The following is a 24,450-nucleotide window of genomic DNA, read 5'->3' as shown; positions in this document are numbered from 1 at the left end:
ATCCCATGAGTAACATATTTCTTTTTGGGACCAATTGTCTTGTATGTTATGTGTATATTTTTAATTCTGTAGAGCTGTTCATGCATTTTCAAGTTGAGAACCGAGGAAATGATCATAACTTGAGCCAGGCACTTGGCATTTACTGTGTACTGATTATGCCTATGTTAACATCCGCAGAAATGAAGGTGCGGTCAATCAGATGGCTGTGGCTCCCGTTCCATTACCATCGAGTTCCCCATCTTTTATTGAGGTAAGATGGCTCCTAATTAGCTCATCGTGAATATATTAGATGGGTTTGTCATAATTCTTTTTTCCCCAAATCTAACTTTTTTGACTTTCAGTATCTTAAAATTCATAAAATGTATTATCTAAGGAATATACCTAAGTAAAATAGAAAGTATTTGAAGTACTAGTATGATTATAAAGTAATCTAAAAACAATGTTACACGAACACTTTAGAAGTTAACCATATGAGTATTGCCTTCCTCAGAGTTTCTTAAAGTTTTTTTCTAGACATAGAATATGTCCTCGTTTCTTAGAAAATTCTTTTTTAATAACTGAATAGTAGTACCACCTCTTTCTTTATGGTTTCAAAACACTTTAATACCTATGATTGTAGGTGTCTTTAAGTAATTACTTTCATCTACTATAGGGGACATACTAACACAACAAGATTGCTATCATAATGATCTGCTTCTAGAGATAGATGATAGATAGATAGATAGATAGATAGATAGATAGATAATAGATAGATAGATAGATAGATAGATAGATAGATAGATAGATAGATAAACTAGTGTGTCTTCCCATCTGAGGGAATATTACATTCTTTTTATGTTTTTTAGTTATTGAATTATTTTTTAATTTCAAAAAGAAATACATAATTATTATAACTAATCAAATGCAGATTTATTAAAAGAAAGGGTTTTATCTTTTCCCACCTCCCCAAGGAAGTTACTATTTACCATTTAGTATCTCTCCATGCTTTTTCCTTTGCTTCTACACAAAAATGAAGTTGATTTCCCCCACACATCTTGGCCTCTCCAGCTCTTTGTCTTTGTTTCTTCTACCTGGATGCCTTCCCACTTCCTCCTTATTCACTCAACCACCAATTCCTTGAAAAATTACCTTTTTGAAAACCTCTTCCATATGTTCTATAACTCAAAATGAATAAAATAATTTATAGAGAAGGTGTAAGTCCTCAGATGAGAGAGGCTAGTCTTCTGACCTGCTTCATCCCACACCATTCCCTTCAGTAATCTTTACTCCCTTCACAGTTAAATAATACTATGATTCCTTGAAAAGGTAAACATTATCCTTTGTCCTTTGTGTGATGTCACCTGGTCCTTAAAGAAAAAGACAGACCCATTTCTACATGGGTTTAGCAAGGATTCTGTTAGTTGTAGTTTCCTCATTATCTTAATGTTTTAATGCCATCAACATTAAAATTAAATTTAAAAAAGAAAAAAGAATGTAGGATTGGCCCTGGCCAGTGTGGCTCAGTTGGTTGGGTGTCATCCCATGCACTACAAGGTTGCTGATTCCCAGTCAGGGCATGTGCTCAGGTTGTAGGCCCCATCTCATCCCCAGTAAAGGTCTTGCAGAAGGCAGCTGACCGATATGTTACCCTCACATTGATATTTCTCTCTCTCTCTCTCTCTCTCTCTCTCTCTCTCTCTCTCTCTCTCTTCTTTCTCTCTCAAAATCAATTTTTAAATCTTTTTCTTAAGTAGGATTGTAAGCATCACTCTAAACTGTATGGTTTTAAAGGTTAAGCTTTTTGTCTTCTCTTTTTTTTTTTAATCTTTATTGTTCATATTATTACAGATGTTCCTCTCCCCCCCCCCCTTCGTTACTCCCCTCCACCAGGTTCCCACCCCACCCTCTGTCCTTTCCCCACCCATCAGTGTCCTCATCTTGATAATTCAATCCTCAGTGCCTAGCATCTAGTACTTGCTTAATAAATATTTATGGGATAATTGAATTGCAGGAATCATATTTTTGGCTTTTGTATTGTATCCTTGATGCTTTATTTTAGTGTTGAGTACTTCTTATTGATTCAATTCATTCTGATGCTATTTACCAAATATCTACTTTGTAGAGCATACAAAGATTAATTGCAAATAGTCTATACCCTCAAAGAACTTAGAGTCTTATAGTAAAACATGTGTATTACTAAAACAAGGTGCCCTCAGAGATAAAACTTTAGGAGGAAGTTCACAGAAGATTAATGGTGTTTCCTAATAGGAGAAAAGCTATTTCTGATCAATAGATTGTATTTTAAAATACGAATATGAATATGGTTGGTAAGAATGTGGGAATAGCACAAATAAAAACACAAAACTAAAATAAATCAGGTTGTAAAATGGGAGAAAGTATAAGGGTTCATGAAAGGGAGTAAAAGAAGTCGGGGTTAGAAAAATAAATTGAGGTCAAATGAGAGAGGCTTGATCGTAGATCTCAGAAGATTTGAATTTTATGCAGTAGGCACTTGGAACTGTTGTAGGCATGTTGAACAATGAACTGGTCTGATCAGGACTCTACTTCAGGTAAAGTAGTCTAATATCAACGTCAAAGATGTCTTGAAGAGAGAAGCCCAAATAGGAAGCCACTGCTGTGGTGTCTTGTAAGAGGCACTGAGGACTCAAGTATACTCAGGTCGTACGATATTTATTCCATTCTTTGATGAGGCAGGCTTCTATATCTTTGTAGAAGCAAAAACTTTTTACTTTCCCTTTTTCTCAGAAAGTTGTGCTTTTTTGAAAACTAAGTGAGATGGAACAGGCCTGATAAAGAATGGAGAGGCTGGTTACTTAGCAAGTGTCATTAGCATAATTTCCATTATATCTTAATTGTACACTGCCTTTCTGGAATTATGAGCAGCCTAGAAGGTATGCTCCTGATTGGGGGTAGAAAAAAAAAATTCAAGCTCACATTTAATAAACATGACTTTGCAGAAAGAAATATTTGTGAATTTATGCTGGCAATGAGACAAATAAATCATGTGGGGTTTTTTTTAAGAGAGCATTGGATTTAGGAAAGATGGAGATGAGAAAATTTAAACCAACATTTGTTTTATTTTTTAATAAAAGAACTTTTAACTATATCAGGTATGTATAATTGCTGGAGGTTTTATTTCTTTTAAAAATTAAGCTTAGGCTGAAACCGGTTTGGCTCAGTGGATAGAGCGTCGGCCTGCAGACTGAAAGGTCCCAGGTACTATTCCGGTCAAGAACATGTGCCTTGCTTGCAGACACATCCCCAGTGGTGGGGGGAGGGTGCAGGAGGCAGCTGATCGATGTATTTCTCTCATCGATGTTTCTGATTCTCTATCCCTCTCTCTTCCTCTCTGTAAAAAAATCAATGAAATATATTAAAAAATAAAAAGTTTAGCAAATCTTAAATTAAATTAAAAGAAAAACAGTTGTATATACTAATATGCTTTTTTGTTGTGTTAAATGGGAGAAGAAGATAGAGAACCACACTATGGAACATTTATCTGATCAGAGGTGTTTTCCCAACCCATGAAAACATCCTTACCTAATTTAACTTTTCTTAATAGCCTGCTCTCAAATTAAACATAAATTGCTGCTGTCAAGATTCTCATCGTCTAGTTCACATGTGTCAAACACAAGGCCCGCGGGCCAAATCCGTCCCGCCAGGCCTTGCAATGTGGCCCACACCGCGCTGTCATCACTGCACTCCACTGCGTTTCCATCACAATGACAGTTTATGACTGTTCAGTAAACCATTCGGCCTGCGATTTAGGCTGGATTTTAGATTTTGGCCCCTTCTCTGATTGAGTTCGACACCCCTAGTCTAGTTGGAGAAAACTATAGTCAAATAATTGGCATGAAAAAATGAAGTAGTATTAAAAATAAAAATTTGTCATCACTTAATAGAGAAGAATTTTTGGAGGAGGCCAAGGGAGGAAATTTAGAACGACCCTGAATATTTGTAAGAGATTTCTCAGTGGGGATTGAATAGAATTTCTTATCAGTCTTTTTACTTTACTATTTACTTATTTGGAGAGAGAGGGTAAAGGCTGTGTTAAATGTGTAATCACAAGCCTTGCCTTTTCTTTTCATTCGTCTGTAAAGCATAATTTACCGTGGAATCTTACCATGGCCTTCATGGGGAAGGGTCATTCTCCTTGAGCAGCCTTGGCTGAACAGGCAGCATGGGACAGGTGTTTGAAGATCACAAGAGAGGAAAGGAATACCCAGCCATGAGGATTAGCTGAATCTTAGATGTCAGTGGGCTGTCATCCATCAGCCAGATGGCCTTCACACCACCGTGATCCAATCATGCTTTGGAAATCATGCTAGCTGACCTATTTTCCCCTTCCCATCTCTGGCTGAGTCCTGTTTTCTAAACTCCTGGTCAGCGGGGCATTTTGAAGGCTCCTTAATATGAGCCATTCTGTTCTCAGAGCAGAATCTACGTTTTTTTGTTCTGTGCCTCATTAAAGCATGAGACTCTTTTATAAACTTTAACTCTCCTGAAAAACGAAATGCTCTACTGCAAACCCCTCTCAGTTGGAACTTCCTTTTTACCTGACTCTCCTCTCCATCTGTGTTTTGACTTTAAACCCCTCTACAGAGCCATTTCAAACTAAACTGGTAAAGCTTTACAAAGGGCTCGTGGTACAGTTAAAAAGAACATTGACTTTGAAATGCGATAGACCTAAGATGAATTTTAAAATTTGAATCAAACAAAGGAAATGAATGAGACATAGATTTTTGAATTCAGGATCTTTCCGTCTCATTGGGAAGTTCACTTCTGTACACACATAATTAAGATACAAATGACACAATGGCACATGTCATAAGTTCAGGTAAAATATTAGATGAGTTAGAGGAAGAAGTGATGTTTTCAGCTAAGAAGGAAAGGATTTATTGAGTAGCATTTGAGATAGAGCTTTATAAGATGTAAAGGGTATTATCTTTGTTTTTATTCAAACCATAATGATTACATAGGCTGCCCCCGCCAGTGTGGCTCCGTTAGTTAAGCATCACTCTGTATAGCAGAGGGTCATGGGTTCAATTCCAGATTGTGTGCTTAATCCTCAGTGGGGGAAAGGGAATGAAGGCAGCCCATTAATGTTTATCTCTCTTGCTCTCTCTCTAAAATCAATAAAAACATTTTTTTTTAAAAGATAACTGCATTAAAAAAAAAAAAAAAGAATTCGTAGACCATTTGCAAACTAGGCTGCTTTGCCCATGTTTTTTTTTCATTTTCTAAGTTGAAGGATTAAGTGGCTGTTTTCTCCCCCACTATAGTGTTCATTTTTTAAAACCAAGAAAATATATTACTGAGAAATATTAAAGTAAAGATTCCTCTCATTTTTATATGCTTTCTTTCCCACATTCATATAAGGCAACAGGGCATGGATTAAGAATCTGTCTCAATAAAAGCTAGAAAAAAAGATCAACAATACCTAGTGCTGTGCTAATAGAACTTTCACATGTTTATCTATTAAACTTCAGGGCAACCTAACAGGGTAGTTTTTTAATTTGGTATTTTTATCTGTACCTTAAAAACAAGTACTCAGATTTCAAAGTAATGCCGAAAATCATATAATTCTAAGTAGCAAAGTTAAAATTTGAATCCAGATCTCACCAAGTCTAATATCCAGGCTACTTTCTTTCTTGGACTTTTTCTTTTAGCTCATTTCTCACAACTCTCCTTTATTTAAAAAAAAAAAAAAAAAGTAATAAAACATACTAATTCTTCTATATCAAACAGTATAGAAATAACTAATGCAAATTTTCCCTTCTTCAATATATCTGTCACATATGAAAAGATTGCCCTAATTTAGTCTTTCAATGGTGTGTGAAAATTCCTGTTTCTGCATTATCAATACTGAATGTTTTCTTTCTGTTCTCTTGTCTATTTGATAGATGAAAGAATGCTATATCTGCTTTAATTTGCATTTCTTGACTTATAAGTGAGTTAGACTGCCCCCAAGTCAAAACTATTTTCTCTACAAACAATCCCATTTGAATTTGTAGTAATCCCAAAAGGGTGATATTTTAAAATAAAAATCTAGATAAACACAAGAAGATACTCCATTTATTATCCTTATGTGCCCTTAAAAATTAAAGAAACTTCTAGTTAATTATAACATTTAATATCATAATTCAATTGAGGAGATCCTTAATGTGTTTTGGAATTTTAATGGATCTTATTATTACCAGATGTCTCATTAATGTTAAATAAGTATTTTTAGTAATCTGCAGGGGGGGGAAATCATCAAGAAAACAAGTATTCATTCATCCATTGTTTCAACCAGTATTTGTCATGTTCCCATGTGCCAGGCAGGGTGTTTAGGTACGTGAGTTGAAGAAATAAGATAAATACAGTCTTTTATCTCAAACAGTTTAGTCTTGTGCAGAAAATAAATGTCTCAGAAAGCTTAGGCGGGAGGGAACAAATAGCTACTCTAAGAAGGTAAAATAAGAAGTAAACTTATTAGCTCTTATTAGAAGACTGCTGAGGATGAAACCAGGCTTCAGGTTTGCTCAATCTAGTGGCCCAGTTCTTTCCATCAGGCAACCAGTTCCTTTCATCTCTATTTTTGTTCCCATTCACAATGCCAGCTTCATCCCAAGACTGGTTCCCTCTTGCTAGCGGAATGGCTGGCCAAGCTATTTTGAACTTCATGCTTTCTTGTTTATTAGGGATGCCTGGGGACTTCAGCTCTTTTAAGATCAGGAAGGACTTTTCCAGCAATCTCCAGCAGACCTCTGTTTGTGTCTCATTGACTAGAAATGGAACATATACCTATTCCTGACAAAAATCATTGGCCAATGAATGGGATTAACCTTAAGGCAGTCAGGCCTCTCGGAACAGAAAGTAGGGATCAGCTTTTTCTAAGGCATATCTGTGAGCAGCAGAGATAGATATGTAGTACTAGAAAGGAAGAAAATAGGCATGCCTTGGAGAGGAAACAGTACCCAATGCAAAAATAAATCAAGCAACTATGATTGAGCATCTGTACAGCTCAGGTCACTGTGAGTAAAGAATGACATCGGTGCCATTTTTCTTTTCAATGTCTTCTAGGATCAGAGTGGCCCCGAACCTGTGAGCAGTGAGGAAGACGGCAGTCTCGAAGCTGGTACTAAACAAGTGCCTGAAAGTGAAAGCTCCAAATTGGTGAGAACCCTGGGTGGTTTCATGCAGTGTTCTCCTTAACGATGTATTATTTATTTACGTTTGTGCCTCTTTGAAAAGGACCAACTGTTAACGTTTGCTTCTTTAGGAATCTTAATTTGAGCTATTCCATATAATGAGCAATTTGTTCACTCCAAAGAATAGCATACATATTCTCCCACCTTCTTCACACTTGAACTAACTATGCTGTCTGGAGCTAAAGAATCAATCACTCTTATAAGATTTTTTTGTTTTTGTTTTTTTAATATTGGGTATCTTTAAGCATAAGACTGTGCTGAATTAATCCTATAAGCATGGAAAGAGAAGTTAATTTTATTTCATTGATTCATAGGAAGATATACTCAAACTCACCCAGGGACTAGAGTATTAGGAGAGAGGCAGTTTTAGAGAATTCTTTCTCTTTCTGTGTCCTAATGTTCAATATTTTAATTAGTGTTATTGAACTTATGTGTACTACGCATTTTCTGATCCTTGTGATGTAGATGAAGAAAACTTTCTTTTACACAGGAGCAAACCAAAGGTTGATGGTAACTAACTTGCTAGAGGATGTTGTAGAGCTGGAGATGGGTCCTGTCTGGTCGGACTCCCATGCTTTTGCTCATAATCTATCTTTGTGTTTAGCAGCCTAGCACTTTCAGGGTTACACTTCAAGTTCTAAATAGAAGGAATTATGGGCTTTTTTTTCTCTGCGTTCCAACATGCTAAATAAATGGCCTAAATAATCACCTGGATGCTTGGATCCAGGCTCCAGTTGCACCTGAAAGCACTCTGCACTACTGCCTCTCAGAGAGGCATTCTCCAAAGATATACAAATGGCCAATAAATGCATGTAAAGGTATTCAACCTCGTTAACCATTCGAGAAGTGCACATCAAAACCAGAATGAGCTTCTAGTTCACACCTCCTAGGATGGCTCTAATGAAAAAGATAGGTAATAACAAGCACTGTCAAGGATGTAGTGAAATTGGAGCTCTCACATCTTGCTGGTAGGAAAGTGGTACAGCCAGTATGAAAAAAAGTTTGCAGTATTATTTAATAGCTAGTCATTATGTACCTATCACTGTAGTAGGTACTTTAAAATATTACCTCATTTACCTGGCAAAAAATAATATGCCATGTGATGTCTGATTCAGGTTCAGTTTATCACATTGACTGCTTAAAAATTATTCCTAAATGTTTTTAAAATGCTGGTATCCAGATTTGGAAAAATAATTTAAAATGCATTTCTAATGATCATAAGCTTCTTGTTAGGCCTTCCAGGCTGGAATTCTCGGGTGTACATCCTGCTTATTTTTATTTATTTTTTTAATATATTTTATTGATTTTTTAAAGAGAGGAAAGGAGAGAGAGAGAGAGAGTTAGAAACATAGATGAGAGAGAGTCATCAATCAGCTGCCTCTTGCACGCCCCCTATTGGGGACGTGCCCGCAACCAAGGTATAATACATGCCCTTGACCGGATCGAACCAGGGACCCTTCATTCCGCAGGCTGACGCTCTATCCATTGAGCCAAACCGGTTTCGGCCATCCTGCTTATTTTTAAAACAAAGCCCTGAACTATGTGCTCAAAATCTATTATTACCTCCCGTTGGCACTCCATCAAGAGCTGCGGGATTCTTGCGAGCAGATACCACTGTGTGATACTTATTTTCTGTTTCAGATGCAGTAGCAATAGGAAAACTGCACTTATAGCAAGAGTGTAGAAGTTACCGTAGGCGCATGAGAGAACGTGTCTGAGTCAGCATTGGCCTCTCCTTTGCAACAGTATGCAAATTGCCAGTGGCTGAGCTCAAGTTTATTCAGATATGCCGCATTTTTCACAGCTCGTTATACTTCATATCTTACATTTCTGAAAATCACCTGAGATTTGCCTACATGATAAATTTCTCTTTCCTGATTATAAAAAGGATAGTAGATTTACAGTCAAGTCTACTTCCTTTATGAAAAGTCTACAAGAGGAAAGCTTTTGGCTTTTTCTTCCATTCTCTTCCCCTCTGCATTATAAATGAAGATAACAGAGAGCCCAGTCTCCGTGGCTCAGCATCTCTCATCATTGATGTTTCTATCTCTCTCTCCCTCTCCCTTCCTCTCTGAAATCAATATAAATATATATACTTTTTAAAAGATAACATGGAGAGCCAAGGAGCAGGTAAGGTGATCTCATGAACTGAAACACAACAGAACTACAGGTGCATATTTTAAACATAGATTCATGCCTTTGATGTTCCCTAGTTTACTTTCACTCCCAGCCACTCTGGAGACTTGTTATTCAACTTGCCGAGAAGGAAACTATTGCTTTTATCAGATTTTTCTAAATTGAGAAAGCCACCTTACTGTCCTAATTAATTACCACAAAGGGTCCAGAGGAGGAAAATCCCAGCTCAGAGCCCAGAATTCAAGACTTTCTTGCCTGTCTCCAGTGCCCTGACCCTGTATCCAGAGCTTCTTAGAAATAGTGGTGCCCAGGGACTGCTCTCTGAGTCTGGAAAGTTTTCACTGCCCTGGGGAAACCTTATTTGCTGACATAATTTTAAGATCCTGTCATCTAAAACCTATGTTGATTATTTTATCTTCCAAAGGGAGCAGAACTTAGGCAAGTGTGTATTGAAGGCCTGTTGTGTCCCAGGCACTGTGCTGGCCACAGGTCCAATCCCAGGAAACAGCACACACAGGTCTTACCTTGAGGGAGCTTTCAGAGGATAATGGCAGCTGATGCTTTCGGAGCATTTATTCCAAAAGGCATCCATCTAAATGTATTAATTCATGTTTAGATGACTGTCTCTAATGCTACTTTATAGGTAGGAAACTGAGGCACAGAGACACTCAAGTCATAAGGGTCACTGTAGGATTTGAATCCAACTCTAGATGAGTCATAGTGCTGATGATGCTAAAGTGGAAGTTACAGTGCCATGGCAGCTTTTGCTAATGGTCTTTCTAATCCAGGTGGACTTTCTAATGAATGTCTGGAAATTAAGCTGGGACTGACACAGGCAAAGGTTGTTGTCTTGTTTCTAGTGTATTAAGAGGCTACAAAGGACCTAAATAGGCAGTAGACCATTTGTGTTTGTTGTTCATCTGATAGGAAAATTTGTTTTTGATCATTAAATATGAATATTTGGGGGCTGAGCACTCTCTTCAGTTGTTGTCTTATACTCAGTGCACTTCTTTCATCTACATTTAGCTCCCTTAGGCCTGGCCCCTGCGAGTTTGTTCTCCTGATGGATCTTTTCTGGGAGCCACTTCATTTTAATCAGAGGCCCGGTGCTGCCGAGAGGTCTCTGCGTGTCTGCTTGAGACTGTTCTGCTGCAGACCTGCGTCCTCAGCATGGTGGGCGGGTGGCTGCCACCGCTCCTCAGCCCGTGTGCCAGAAAGAGGCTGACTCACTTCCCCAGGGTCCACTTTGGAAAAACCCCAGGATGTTCTTGTGGGGCTCAGCTAGGACCAATTACTGTGGCCAGACAGACAGGGTGTTTTGATTACCTAGCTTTGGGACAGAAGTCAATGAGCTTTGGTGATGATGATTATGCTCCCATTATTATGTAATATGTAGACAATTCTAGGGTTGCTTTTTTATGTCCACCCATCTGAAGCTGCTTCTCTTGATCAGAGTAATTTGCCTGGCCCACAAAGCATTTTTTTTGAGGAGCCCTCCGTACCGTGCTGAGGATTATCACATAATGCACACAGAACTGGCTGATCCGTTTGTTTTGAGATGGGATGATCTTTCTACACTGCTTCCTCCATCTTCTTATTTAGAGGTCCCCTGTGCAAAGTCATCATGTCTCAGGACCTCAGCTTTGAAGGCACTAAGAGCTCCCTTGATGCAGTAGTTGGGAGATCAGCAAGTTTTAAATTTATGTTTAAATCCAAAGCAAGTGACTCACCTGAGGTCACTGCAGTGGCTAGTGCCATTTGTTTCTGTTCCGTACAAGCTCAAAATAAGCATCATGACTTGTTCTGACCTAATGTCAAATCGAAAATGCAATCACTGTGTTGAGGCGGAGTCCTGAGACTTTTGCATGCTTGGGGAGAAGTGAGCAGCACTTTCCATTTCTCACGTGACTTACCCCTTGGTTTAGGACAAAGGCTCTGGAACAGGATGTGTCTGGGTTAAGCTCTGGCTCAGCAAATACCTTAGCCTTTCTGTGCCTCGATTACGTCACCTCTAAAATGAAGATGATAGTAGTACCTAACACACAGGCCTATGGTGGACATCAACATCTGAAATGTGTAGCATTCAAGCTCAGCGGCCACAGTCAGGGCTCAATAAGACTTAACTGCTGCCGAAACCGGTTTGGCTCAGTGGATAGAGTGTCGGTCTGTGGACTGAAGGGTTCCGGGTTCGATTCCGGTCAAGGTCATGTACATTGGTTGTGGGCACATCTCCAGTAAGGGGTGTGCAAGAGGCAGCTGATTGATGAGTCTCTCTCATCGATGTTTCTAGCTCTCTATCCCCTCCCTTCCTCTCTGTAAAAAAATCAATAAAATATATTTTTTAAAAATTTAACTGTTGTACTGAAACCAGTTTGACTCAGTGGATAGAGCATCGGTCTGTGGACTGAAAGGTTCCAGGTTCGATTCCAATCAAGGGCATATACCTTGGTTGTGGGCACATCCCCAGTGGGGGGTGTGCAGGAGGCAGTTGGTCGATGTTTCTCTCTCATCAGTGTTTCTAGCTCTCTATCCCTCTCCTTTCCTCTCTGTAAAAAATCAATAAAAAATATATTTGAGAAAGAAAAAATGACTTGACTGTCGTTATTATCATCATTGCTGTCATGTACCAGCTCCATCCTTTGTCCCAGAGGTTCAAGTGTAATCAGTAGAAGAAATAGGACAGTGTATTGGGCCACATGATTTTCAGAGCTCTGGTTGTTTCATCTCATTCTTCCACCTTTTTTAGGACAAGATAAGAGAAAGGGAAGGGGACTAACACTTCTCAGGCTCCTTCACATATGTATCCTTGAGTGAATGTCAAAGTTCCCATAATTATTTCTCTAACCTCTGTTTCACCAGACATGTAAATGCCGTAAGTTCCGGGCTCTGTTAGTCTCTCACTGCCAGCACAGAGTAGATGCTCAATCAGCCACGTGTTGAAATCAACTTTGTTTACAGCCCCTTGTTCAGGTAGCTGTTACTGAATTCTTACTGTTTCAAAAGAAAAAGAAGGGGGGGAAAAAATGAAGGTTTTCAAGATTGCTACTGCTAGTTAGTAGTGAAACGACTCTGAACCTAGATTTTTTTTGGCTGCTATTCCAGCACCCTTTCCTTTCATTTACAAGTGCAAGTGATGAGGGCAAATTAAACCAAATTAATAACATGTCTATGTGATATGCAAATTGCATTTTTAATTCTTTCCGTGGGGAAGTCGGTTCCTGTGTCCCACTGCTGGCTAATCTGGGGGTAAACAGAGGGAGACTTGCAGACCTGCCGTGTCATTTTCAAACAGGCTCCTTTGCTCTTCCGAAGGCCGTTCAATCAGCACTGGAAGGAATAACGCCAATGGTTTCCATTTATTAGGCAGTTTAGAACTTCCATTCTAAAATTTCCTGAGTGTGCCATTTATTAACCTTCTCATGTTTTCCTCCTCTCTTTTCAACTGTGGTCCTTTAAAGGATCCCTTTCCCTGTGTACCCTTCCTTTCATGGCTGGCTCTAAAGTCCACTCAAGGGAATTAAGACTTAAGTTATCAAACTTTGATTCATTCAGCACAAGCCCTTTATGAAGTTCATATTCTATTCCACTGAAGAAACAGATAAGATAAATAAATAAAAGTCAATCATATTAGTATAGTGTATAGGAGTTAGGAACTTAAAAATGTAATATGAATGTTGCAAAAATAGTGATAAAATAAATTGGTCATGCTGTGGAATGGCATCACCCAGGGGTCCAGTGAAGAATTGGGGGGTAATTTTATAATTTAGTTTATGTCATACAATCTGTTTAAAAGCAAAGTTGTAAAAAATAAAAGAAAAAAGGCCAAGGTTATGGGGAGAAGTTCTATGTTCTTTCTCCCATTTCAGGGAAATAAGAGGGAATTTAAATGAGACATAGTTCTGGTCCTAAACAGTAAGTTACAAGTTGACAGCTAAGGGTAGTCACAATTATCCAGGGATCCTAGGCAGTGGTCTCAAGATATTACATGATGGGGTTACATCTCTCAGATTGTAAACTGATAAACAAAAACGGATCCAAAGACAGAGAAGCATTGTTCAGACTGTCAAACCTCAGAGGAAAGGCAGGGGAGGGTGGAGGTAATGGAGAGAGATCAACCAAAGGACTGTTTGCATGCATATAAGCATAACCAATGGACACAGGTACTAGGGGGGTTGAGGGCACAAGTGGGGAGGGATAATGACACATATGTCATACCTTAATAAAGAAAAATAAATAAACAAATAAAAATTTCTCAGGTTGTAAACCAATAGGGTATTGACGAGATGGCATGAGATTCTTACCTAATCTAGTAATGATAAATGGCTGGGTGTAACCTGATCATTATCTACTGTATTATTAAAAATCTCATGGGAACCTGTTGAAGAAAGGGAACCTGTCAATATGCCCCAAAAAGAAACTAGGATGAGGGGTGGAGGTAGGGGTAAGGGGTCAGAATCAACATTCCCTAAAGGAGAAAGTGTTCTGTCTGAGTAATTGTTTTCAGCAACCCTATAGTAGTGTTAGGAATGTGGATTTATCATAGGTTGATCCATTTGTTATCATCATTAGCATCTTTATTAAATATTTGTTAATTGCCAGGTACCATGCTAAGTGTTTTTCTTGTATTGCTCCATTTAATCCTTTTAACATCCAATTTTCCCCATTTTTTTTCAATGAGGAAGCTGAGGCTCTCAAAAGTCAAATATAACCTGCTCACGGATGCAGAACTCTTAAATTGGACAACTAAGGTCACAGACTCCTATCCCCACTGTAGAAGTTATGCTTCTCATCTTCAGATCACTTGCCTGCCTGCCATCTAGGTTTCTCTTAGATATTTGCCAAAGGCCAGAATAAACCCTTCCTCTCTCCTGTCCAGATCAGTCTCTCTTCGTGTTCCCTGCAGGGCTCCATGCCTTAGAGAAAACTATCAGATGAACATTTCCCCTGTAAAATTGCCTGTAAAAAAGGATGAGACATGGTGGGAGGCTGACATAAACAGCCTTGTCCACTTATCATTGTCATTATTTATTTCAATTCATTTCCCTTTAGCTATGCATCAGTTTCCCATAAGTTATGATAATTTTCTTCTCTTCTAAGTCTGGACTCTGCACTCCTCCATGGGGTTCAGGACTAACTTATCTTTGTATCTCCCAGTGTCTTCAATGAATGTTTTGTGTTGTGTTGTGTTGTTTGTTTGTTTGTTTGTTTGTTTTGCCTCTAATCGGATGTCTTAGGGGGTTGGGGTTCTAATATCAAGATTTGGACTCTAGGGATTACTGCTGTGATAGAATAAGAAAAAAAAAATGGTTGAAATAACCACCATGGATATCTGATTGGCTTACTGCCTGACAGATCTGAAAGGGAGGACGTCTTTGGAAATGACAAGCTTGCTTTTATCTCCAAGGCTTAGTCCAGATGGATGAATAGAACTTTTATGCACTGTGTGTTGGTCATTTTTGTAGGAGAATGAAGCCCTGTTAAACGGTGCTTGACACCCAAATTTAAAAAGAACACTTGAGCCCTCCAGTGCTGCTCACTGCTGGTATCTTTCACTTTCAGGAAGACGTGGTGGCAGATCCACAGAAGGCGATGGAGTGCCCAGCCGAGAATGTACGTAACTTTCACTTCAGGTTTTGCTCCATAGGGGTGATGTGCATTATAAACAGATTCCCGGAGAAAAGGAAGTGGTTGCAATGAAATCCCACCTTTCTTACTCGACAGGAAGTTATAGATAGTATGGCTTACAACCTAGAAATCAACCCACAACTGTGTCACCGATTCTGTACAAGGTGTGTGGAAATATCCCCTGTGCATCTCCCGGGACCTACACACCAAGGAGGTGTTTAAAAGTGAGGCGTGCCCCAAAACACACTTACACTGTGTCTTACATGATGTCATAAATAAAAATGTGAAATGAGAGAACTTGTCATTTTATAACCTTTAGTATTCCTTGTAGTTTGAGTTTCACTTTCTCTTAAAAACTATAAACTTCTGTCAAATGTGTGTCCTTTGTTGCTATTGAGTATTTTCTTGTTTAAGTCCCGATTCTCATGTCTGTGTGCTAGTTTATACTTTTGTGCTACTAAAATTTACATTATTGCTATATTAATTATTTTTATGTTTAAGAAACTTTGGATTACTGGAGCTTACAGAAAATATGTGATATTTCAAATCTTGCCCAAAAAAAATGCCTTTGAAAAATCCTCCAAAACCATATGCTAAAAACCTAAATAAAAACAAATAGGTATATGGGGGGGGGGGGGGGGGGGAACCTTACAAATAACCAAACTCAGTTCAACTGAAAACCTGTAAGCAATTATTTTTTTAAAGTATAGAATCACATTTTTTTACTTTATGTATTTGCAAATACTGTTTATGTGTTAAGACTTTATTTACTGCCACCTAGCTCAAGGCACAGATCAAACATCTCCAATTTTACAGCTGGCCTTTCTTCTTCTTGCTGAAAAACAAGCACTTTTAAGGCATTATCCTTTGGGAAAGTGATTACAAGCCTTTTCTGTGGCTGCAGAAGAGAACCGGCCCAGAGATCAGTGGGCAACATCTGCAGTGAGCCCATCAGCTCATTACAAAGAACTTCCCAAACGGCCGAGCTGTGCCAAGCCGGAATGAGCTTCCTTGTGGAAGTGGAATTTTCCATCCCTGAAGGTTTTCCATCAGAAGCTGGCTGATAGTTTATTAATATATTATCAAAGGACATAAAAGAAATTCATAGCTATTATTAACTGAATTCCTAAGTTCCTGGCACAGTGTTAGACTTATTTATGTAGTTTTCTCTTTAATCTTCAAAAGAACCTGGCAAAGTATGGCAGTATCGCCACCAATTTATAGATGAGGAAGTTGGGGGTAAGGAGATTAAGTGACTTGCCTGTGGCCACCAACAAACGTAGCAATTCAGATATTCTTTCAAGTTATAAATTTTTTCTCTATTATGAAGACCTGATGAAGTGTAGACCCTTTCCCCAGAAAAATACCGATAAGTATAATTTTGATACAATTACCGTTGGTTTTATAGTTTTCAGAATTTCTTCTTAGAAACCTATTTATTCTGGGTTAAAAATCTATGGTTGAACTTTAAGAAATAAGTCTCTCAACTTAAAAAAAAAATGGAAAGAAAGAAAAAAACTCTGCTTGGGCTCCACATCCCTGGGCACCAAATCATTTGGGGATTCCAGTATTTATAAATTTTAAAAGCTCCCGAGCAGTTCCCATTATGAAGTACTGATTTAGATAGGTTGGATGGCTTTTAAGTCCATTCCTGCTCTCATATTTGAATATAGTAACATTCAACAGCAAATCCAATCTTTTGGACCTTTCATCCTTGGCAGTTTGGTTTTGTGTCAGTAGGTGAGTCCCAGGAGCATATGGTTCATCCATCGCCACACCTACCAACAAGAGGTCTGCTTCTAAATATACTTGTTTGGATGTTTTCCTTGCTTTCTATGGACTGTTTCCTGTGGGTTTTTTTGTTTTTTGTTTTTTCTTAATTGAATTCAATTCTACCAGTATGTATTGGAAACCTGTTATGCACAATGAAAGGGGATGTTACATGGAATGGGGATAGAAAGGTGAGGAACATACATTCCTTGCTATTTATAAAAGTCATGCTGTAGTGCGTGCTATCTCTTGTGCTTTCCTGTTTTAAAACTCACATGATTTTTTTCATAAAAGAACTCTGCACCTTACATTCACCTTTGTTATCGATGTTCTTTCATGAGATGATATAAATCAGAAGTTAGATGTAAATACCATATGAGTTAAGATTTAGGCTCCTTCACAGCAAGAAGTTCCTCTTTTACGTAAGTCAGGATATGATCATTTTCAAGTGATAAGGTGTTCCCATGGTGACAGGCATCCAAGCACCTCTCATATGATTACTATACCATTCTTATTTGACTATTGGAATCGTCAAAACATGGCATCCAATTATGGGTCTAAAGTGGCCACTCCAGGTAGTACCATTCTATCCACTTTCTAGCTAGGGAGAAGGGGAAAGTATGATGCTTCTCCTTAAGAGAATGATATGAAAATTATGTAGTTCATGTCTATTTACATCCCATTGACCAGGACTTCCTCTGTGGACACAGCTAATGTCAAGGAGTCTGGGAAAGGTGGTTTTTAGAGTAATCAGACATCTAGTTGCTTCTATTGTTCAGTGTTCTTATAGTAACCCCTTATTTATCATTCTTCCACTTCCTTCCCTTTATTTTTTTAATATGTATTTATTGATTCCAGAGAGAAAGGAAGAGGGAGAGAGAGATAGAAACATCAACGATGAGTGAGGATCATTGATCAGCTGTCTCCTGAATGCCCCACACTGGGGATTGAGCCTGCAACTCGGTCATGTGCCCTGATCAGGAATTGAACCGTGATCTACTGGTTCATAAGTTTATGCTCAACCACTGAGCCACGCCAGCCAAGTCCCTCTTTTTAAAAGTATTGAAAATCTGCATTTGAATAAGTCTTTTTATAAGTATGCAGCTATTATTAAATGATGGTGATAGAAAAACTACAGGAGAAATATGAACATCTGTTCAGTTTTTGCCTAGCAGCTGTTTGATAAACTTATAATGTTCTTCATTACTGACTTTAAGTCCTATCTCTTCCTCTAATTAGCTGTGTGATTTTAAAATGTTACTTGACATTTGTGTCTTATTTTTCTTTCTCTGGAAAAGAGAATAATATCATCTAACTTTCAAGGTTGTTGTCCTGATTAAATGAATTCATGGATGTAAAAGTGTTTTTTGAAAACTGGAAAGCACAATACAGATAGACAGGGTGGTATTGTTGCACACTCCACAAGCTTGTACTGAGGTACTGCCTTCCACTGACAAATCTTGAGGTGTTACCATTCTGGAGCAGTTACCTTGATCCTATTTCTAGACTCCAGGGACAGCCTGGTGCTTCACTGCCTCCACCAGGATCTTCCAGCTGGGGATGGGTACCCTGGCTAACTACAGATCCAGAAGGCAGGTCAGGTCACTACCTATATTTCTTAACTGCCTGTTAAGCAAGCATGGAGTCCTTTTGGTTTTTCTTAGTTCCCCGATACTAATATTCATTGGTAGTATCATCAATAATAATCCAGAATCACAGGTTAATTTTCTAAAGCTCACATGTTTTTTCATGGAATTACTCATTCATAGTCTACTCTGAGTTTCTATGACTTCAGTTTTGCTCTTCTATATGCATTTATCCGCTTACTTTTCATTCATTCCTCAAACATGTATGGAGGCCCTACTATTTGGAAGCGCTGGGGACCAAAGGCAAATAAAGCACAGTTCTTCGAGGTGACCTAAATGTATTTGGTGTACCTGGCATTTAGTAGGCCTTCAGTAGATGTTTGTAGTCCCTTCCTTCCTCCCATGTTGCTCAGCTAACCTACCTGGTGCATCACTGACTATTGTGAATGTGTCCAGAAGACACGGGTGGTGCTGTATGCTCAGAACATCTGCAGCATACATTCTTTGTTATTGGGCACAGCACATATTTACGGACTTCACATTGATTTCATCAGAATAAAGAGAAATTATTAAAATTTCGGTTTTGCTTCCCAGCCCCATATTCATCTACAGATCACAATGACAGAGTATCTTCCACTTTTATCCTTCTCCTCTTCTTTGATCCATTACTCATGAAAGCATTTTAGACATAAAGTTCAGTAGGGAAGCATGGGGAATGGGATAGAAGTCATCCTAACTTCCTCTTGCCCCTTCTCCTACTCTAAATTCTTAAAAGACGTTATTGGAATGTACTATTGTTTAGGTAACAATACACCAATTTTAAAGTCTCTCCTCTTTGATATTTGTCAAATTTTTCTTCCTTTTGTAGGCTGTCAGCCAGAAACAACAAAAATATTCGACAAAAGTCTCCTTCAGTTCACAAGAGATACCTTTAGCACCAACTCCATCATACCATTCAACAGATGCAGGCTTCACGGGCTGTGGTAAGGTTTTCTCTCTGAGCAGAATGGAATTGACTCACACTTTTAAAAAGGGAGGGATTGTCCTAGCCATTTGCCCATTGCACTAGCCATTGAAGGGTGTCAGGTTTGATTCCGATCAAAGGCACTATCTAGATTGTAGGCTTGATCGCCCGGTGGTTTGGACAAGTGTTCGAGGCAACCAAGCAACAAATCAAATGATGTACTTATTTCACATCAATGTTTCTCTCTCTCTCTCTCTCTCTCTCTCTCTCTCTCTCTCTCTCTCTCTCTCTCTCTCCCTCTCTCTCTCTCTCCCCCTCCCTCCCTCCCTCCCTCTCCCTCCCATTCTCTCTAAAAATCAATGGAAAAACATATCCTCAGGTGAGGATTAACGAACAAAACAAAACAAAAAAAGACCAAACAAGGGCTGGTGATGTCCTGAAAAGAGCACTAGACTAGGAGTCAGGAAGCGGGGCTTTGCAACCCCCCCTCCACTTCCTTAGCTTTGAGCTTGGCCAAGTCACTTTACTTCCTATACCATTCTCCTCACCTCTACCACTGAGATTGCCTATTGCATATTGAATCTGAAGGTTACAAATTACTCTCTGATCTCTCCAAAAGATTGGGTTTACTTCATGAGTAATGTCTTTTAAAAATCATATTGGCCAAATTGTTAACTGTGCATATGTTGATGTAAGCTATTTGAAGACTGATAATTTTCAGTGCTTAGAGAAATTAGTGTTCACTCTCTCTCTCTCTCTTTGAATTCCTGGCTTGAATTATGATGACTGGTGGTTGAAAATAGAACTTCAAAATGAATAATGAGTATTTCCATTTTGCTTTTATGCAATGTAAGTCAGTAAAAGGCAGGGAAAAGGAGGACTATTTACAACACCATGTCACCAATGGCAAAGCATAAATCTGCATGAACTTAGCACGACTAGCACCTTATGGTATTTATTCTTACATATTTTTATAAATATTAGCTCATAAAAAATTTAATATGCAGATACTATTCTAAAGAACTGAATTTTTACTAAAATACCTGAAGAATGTGGTCAGCAAATGACCCCGGGTCAAATTTGGCTCGCCCTCTGTTTTCATATGGTCTGCAAGCTACAAATGGTTTTCATATTTTTTAAGAGTTGAAAAAAATCAAAAGAATATTTAATGACAGTGATGTGAAATTTACATTTCAGTGTCTATAAATAAAGTTTTACTGAACACTCATTTGTTTACATGTTGTCTCAGGCTGTTTTCACACTCTAAGGATAAAGTTGAGTGGTTGCAACGGAGACCATATGCCCTATAAAACCCAAAATATTTACTACCTGGCCTTTTACTGGAAAAGTTTGCTGACTGCAATGAAGACCAATTGAGTTTTGATCATAAATATATCACATATTTATGCCTCCATAGCAGACATTAATCATCCTACAATTTAATCTGTGGAAATGTATTCAGTCAGTCACCTACTTATCTAGCCTTTACTGGGGACTTGATATGCATGAGGCTCTGGGCTGGATCCTATGAGAGAAATAAATACTGAGACTGAGTCAGGACTGGCTGGTGTCAGGCAAAAGTGGAGGAGGGAAGGAAGTGCCATCGCCAGCATCTCTATGTGTTCCCTCTCTTCTCACTCAAGAGACTAAACTAGTCATTTACAAAGGAGCATAAACTTTTTAAAGCACCCATGAAATGGATGTACATTCTTTTTATTGTTAGTTATGGAGATATGAAGTATGAAATACACATGCTGCAAAAACATCAAGTGACAAATCAGGTTTATAACATTCTACTTCGAATATAGCTTTTTTTAATTATTATTATTATTGTTACTGAGGTTGTGTCCCTAAATTTCTCACTCTTCACCAAGAGACCATTAGATTAATATAATCCATGTGGTTAGGAACAGCAGATATATGAATGCTACAATCTGCCAGACCCTGCCTCACACACATCTCATTCCTCTAACAGCCTTTTAGGTGGTGGTGACAGCATTTCTCTGATGAGGAGTGAGTGTCAGTTGCACCCACCTACTGGTTTCCCGCTTGGGAGCTCAAATTCAAACGTGTGCCCTTTTGTCACAAAGAACATGATTATTGCTTAGTCAGAGCAGAACCCGCACAGTCTTCCCTAGCACCTGTTCCCTTTTGTTTTATACCAGGGATTAGCCAGCTTCTTCTGTAAAGAGCCAGGTAGTAAATTCTGAAGGCTTGCGGGCCATCTGGTCTCTGTTGCAGCTACTCCACTGTGCCATTGTGCTGTGGCAGCAGCCGCACACTAGGTGTCAATGAAGGAGCAGGGCTATGTTCCAATGCAGCTTTATTTGTGGGTGTTGAAATTTGAATTTTGTATAATTTCAGGCATCTTGAAATACTCTTTTTTTTTTTTTCAACTTTCTAAAAATGTAAGTTATTCTTGGTCCTCAGACCATATGTAGTCAATCTGTACATCCTTGTTTCCACATAGTTTACTGAGTTTTGTGGATCTCAGCGTGGCCCCAGTGCATTAGCTGCAGGTGACCAGCAGATGGGACCCTCTATTATTAGCCCCTTACTAAATTACATCACATGGAAGAATCAATACTCATGATGACCAAACTTAGATATAAAAAAAGAGAGAGACATGTCTGATTATTATTTGTATAAGACTCTCTTGAAGCTGAAACTGGTTTGGCTCAGTGGATAGAGTGCTAGACTGAAAGGTCCCAGGTTTGATTCCAAGGGCATGTACATTGGTTGCAGGCACATCCCCAGTAGGCAGTGTGCAGGAGACAGCTGTTTGATGTTTCTCTCTCATTGATGTTTCTAGCTCTCTATCTCTCTCGCTTCCTCTCTGTAAAAAATCAATAAAAACATTTTGGCTGTTTTGATTTTTCATTGGGTTAGCTTTAGTCATCTGGAAAATGCTGATATGTGGAATTTATGCTAGATAAATGGGTATTAAAAATCTTTTCTGCCGGGCTAGTGTTGCTCAGTGGTTAAGCATTGACCTATGAACCAGGAGATCATGGTTCAATTCCTGGTCAGGGCACATGCCTGGGTTGCAGGCTCAATCCAGGAGGCAGCCAATCAATGATTTTCTCCCATTATTGATGTCTCTCTTCCTCTCTAAAATCCATAAAAACATATATTAAAAAATCTTTTCTTAGCCAATAAATTTTTCTCTCCTAGTTTTTAGGGAAAAAAAGTCTAAAACAATGGTTCCAAAAAGTAAATCTTTATAAAAAAGCAATAACACATACTTTTAACAAGTTTTTCATTTATAGAGTCAGCAATTAATTCTTGAGTTATGTTTACATAACACTTTTTTTTTTTTTTTTTTTTTTTACTATGTATATATTTGGGGTCATTTTTAGGTAATTGGATTTGCTTTTTTTTCCCAGTTACATCGTAGTTTATGGTGTATTTTAAGATTGAAAATTTTCAAGCTAACATGGATGATTTGGGAAGGGGGTTAGTTATTGCTTTCATCTCAAAAGTGTCATAGGAATGTCATGTTTCCTCTCTGGGTGAATGGGCAGGAATGACCCAGCCTTCTCCCCTTGGTGCTTGGCAAAAAAAGAGTGAAATGGTAAGCACATGCAAAGCGTGTCCTCTACAAGTGTGCAAGGGGTTTGACAGTTACTCCGTGTTCACTCCTTCTCCAGGTGGTTTCCAGGCTCCCCTGTCAGTGGATCCTGCCACATGTCCCATTGTCCCCGGCCAGGAGATGATTATTGAAATATCCAAGGGGCATTCAGGGCTTGGCCTCAGCATTGTGGGAGGAAGAGACACACCCTTGGTAAGTTTCTACATGTGAAATGTAGCCACTGTTACAGAGCTACTCTTGAGCCTTATCATGGCCATGTGTCGCTTTATGGAAGAGTTTGTTTTTTATGGTATCAGAGAAATATATAATTGTAAAAGGATATGTATCCATATCCTGGGCAGCTTTGAAATGTTTCTCAGTGTTTAATAAGTCAGGATTTTTTTCAGCTAGGATGCTGAATCTACCTAATAAAATAGTAACATGGTAATTGACTACCTTCGTGACACCCACCAGCCAATCAGGAGTGAGTATGTAAATTAACCTAACAAAGGTGTTGGGTTAATTTGCATACACAGGCACTGAGCAGCCAGGGGCAGGGTGGGATGCTTGCATCATTGCCATGGCGATAATGCAGGCATTCCACACACCCCCAGCTGCTCTGGGCCTCTGGGCAATGTGGGAAGGGGAAAAGGCAGCTCCAGGCTGGAGTGAAGGCAGTGCCCATAGCCAGAGCAAGAAAGATCCATTCTTGCATGAATTTTCATGCATTGGGCCTCTAGTATTTTTATAAATGCTTATTAGATCAACTACATTGTAGCAGCATTTAGGACTATTATAACAATTTTTAGGATAGTGCCTGGATATACAAAGTGTAAATATAGGTATGAACTATTGCTATTATTATCATTATTATTTAATGGAATGCTAGATAAAAGTATACATCAATTCTAGCCCAGCAATTTAGCTTTGCTTTATTCTCACCATGGTCTTATCTACTCATAATTTTTTTTAACTGGTCTGGAATGTTAATTTTTGCTTGGATGATAGGTCTTTGATTATTTAGTTACCTTTTGATTGTCACTAATCAATAGTGCCATTAAAATGTATAACATCATGGGTTTTTATTTCTTCAAAATTTGATTAATCAATGCATGTATATTTGAATAAGGAATATATTCAAAAAGTTAAATTGACACAAAAGGATATGAAGTAAAAAATAAATATCTCTCCTGAACTTTTGCCCTAGGCTTGCCCTCTACTCCACCCCCAGCTCCAACTAGTGCCTCTCCTTAAAGACAATTACTCTTATTAATGTATATGTTTTTTAAATGAATATTTTGGTATTTCTGTTACCTATTTTATTTAATAAGGAATAAATTCGTATAAGCCAGATTTACAGATAAAATAGCTATCATATGGTTAATCACGTGATTTTTTTCCTTTTTGGCAGGAATAAAATGTTTCTGCATTAGTACTATCAAGGGGTGAGAAGGTCCTATTCTGTTTTTCTGTAACAGCTATTAGCCCCCTAAAGCACTAGACAAGCCAAACACAATATATGCTACAGAAGCCTGGGTCTTAATGCTTTGCCCATGTTTCCTGGACATAGCCCTTCTCTCTCCTGCTATCAGGCCTGACCTAGAG

General features: G+C 38.5%; 1 protein-coding gene across 9 annotated transcripts in view; it reads left to right on the top strand.

The window, feature by feature from the left end:
- PATJ (PATJ crumbs cell polarity complex component) overlaps window positions 1-24,450 on the top strand; it is a 304,720-nt gene that overhangs the window by 217,923 nt on the left and 62,347 nt on the right. For all 9 annotated transcript variants that reach the window (XR_006742178.1, XM_036447829.2, XM_036447830.2 and 6 more), the window contains 5 exons: window positions 178-250; window positions 7,066-7,158; window positions 14,889-14,939; window positions 19,179-19,293; window positions 22,925-23,058. Coding sequence is in view for 8 of the 9 variants with exons in the window: in XM_036447829.2 (XP_036303722.1) it covers window positions 178-250; window positions 7,066-7,158; window positions 14,889-14,939; window positions 19,179-19,293; window positions 22,925-23,058 (466 nt within the window). In the remaining variant the exon portion in view is untranslated. The remainder of the gene's footprint in view (window positions 1-177; window positions 251-7,065; window positions 7,159-14,888; window positions 14,940-19,178; window positions 19,294-22,924; window positions 23,059-24,450) is intronic.

Source organism: Pipistrellus kuhlii, unplaced genomic scaffold (assembly GCF_014108245.1).
Source record: "Pipistrellus kuhlii isolate mPipKuh1 unplaced genomic scaffold, mPipKuh1.p scaffold_m20_p_2, whole genome shotgun sequence".
In the NCBI taxonomy this organism is placed as follows: domain Eukaryota; kingdom Metazoa; phylum Chordata; class Mammalia; order Chiroptera; family Vespertilionidae; genus Pipistrellus; species Pipistrellus kuhlii.
Note: the sequence above shows the minus strand (reverse complement) of the source record. Positions and strands in the feature narration are given on the sequence as shown.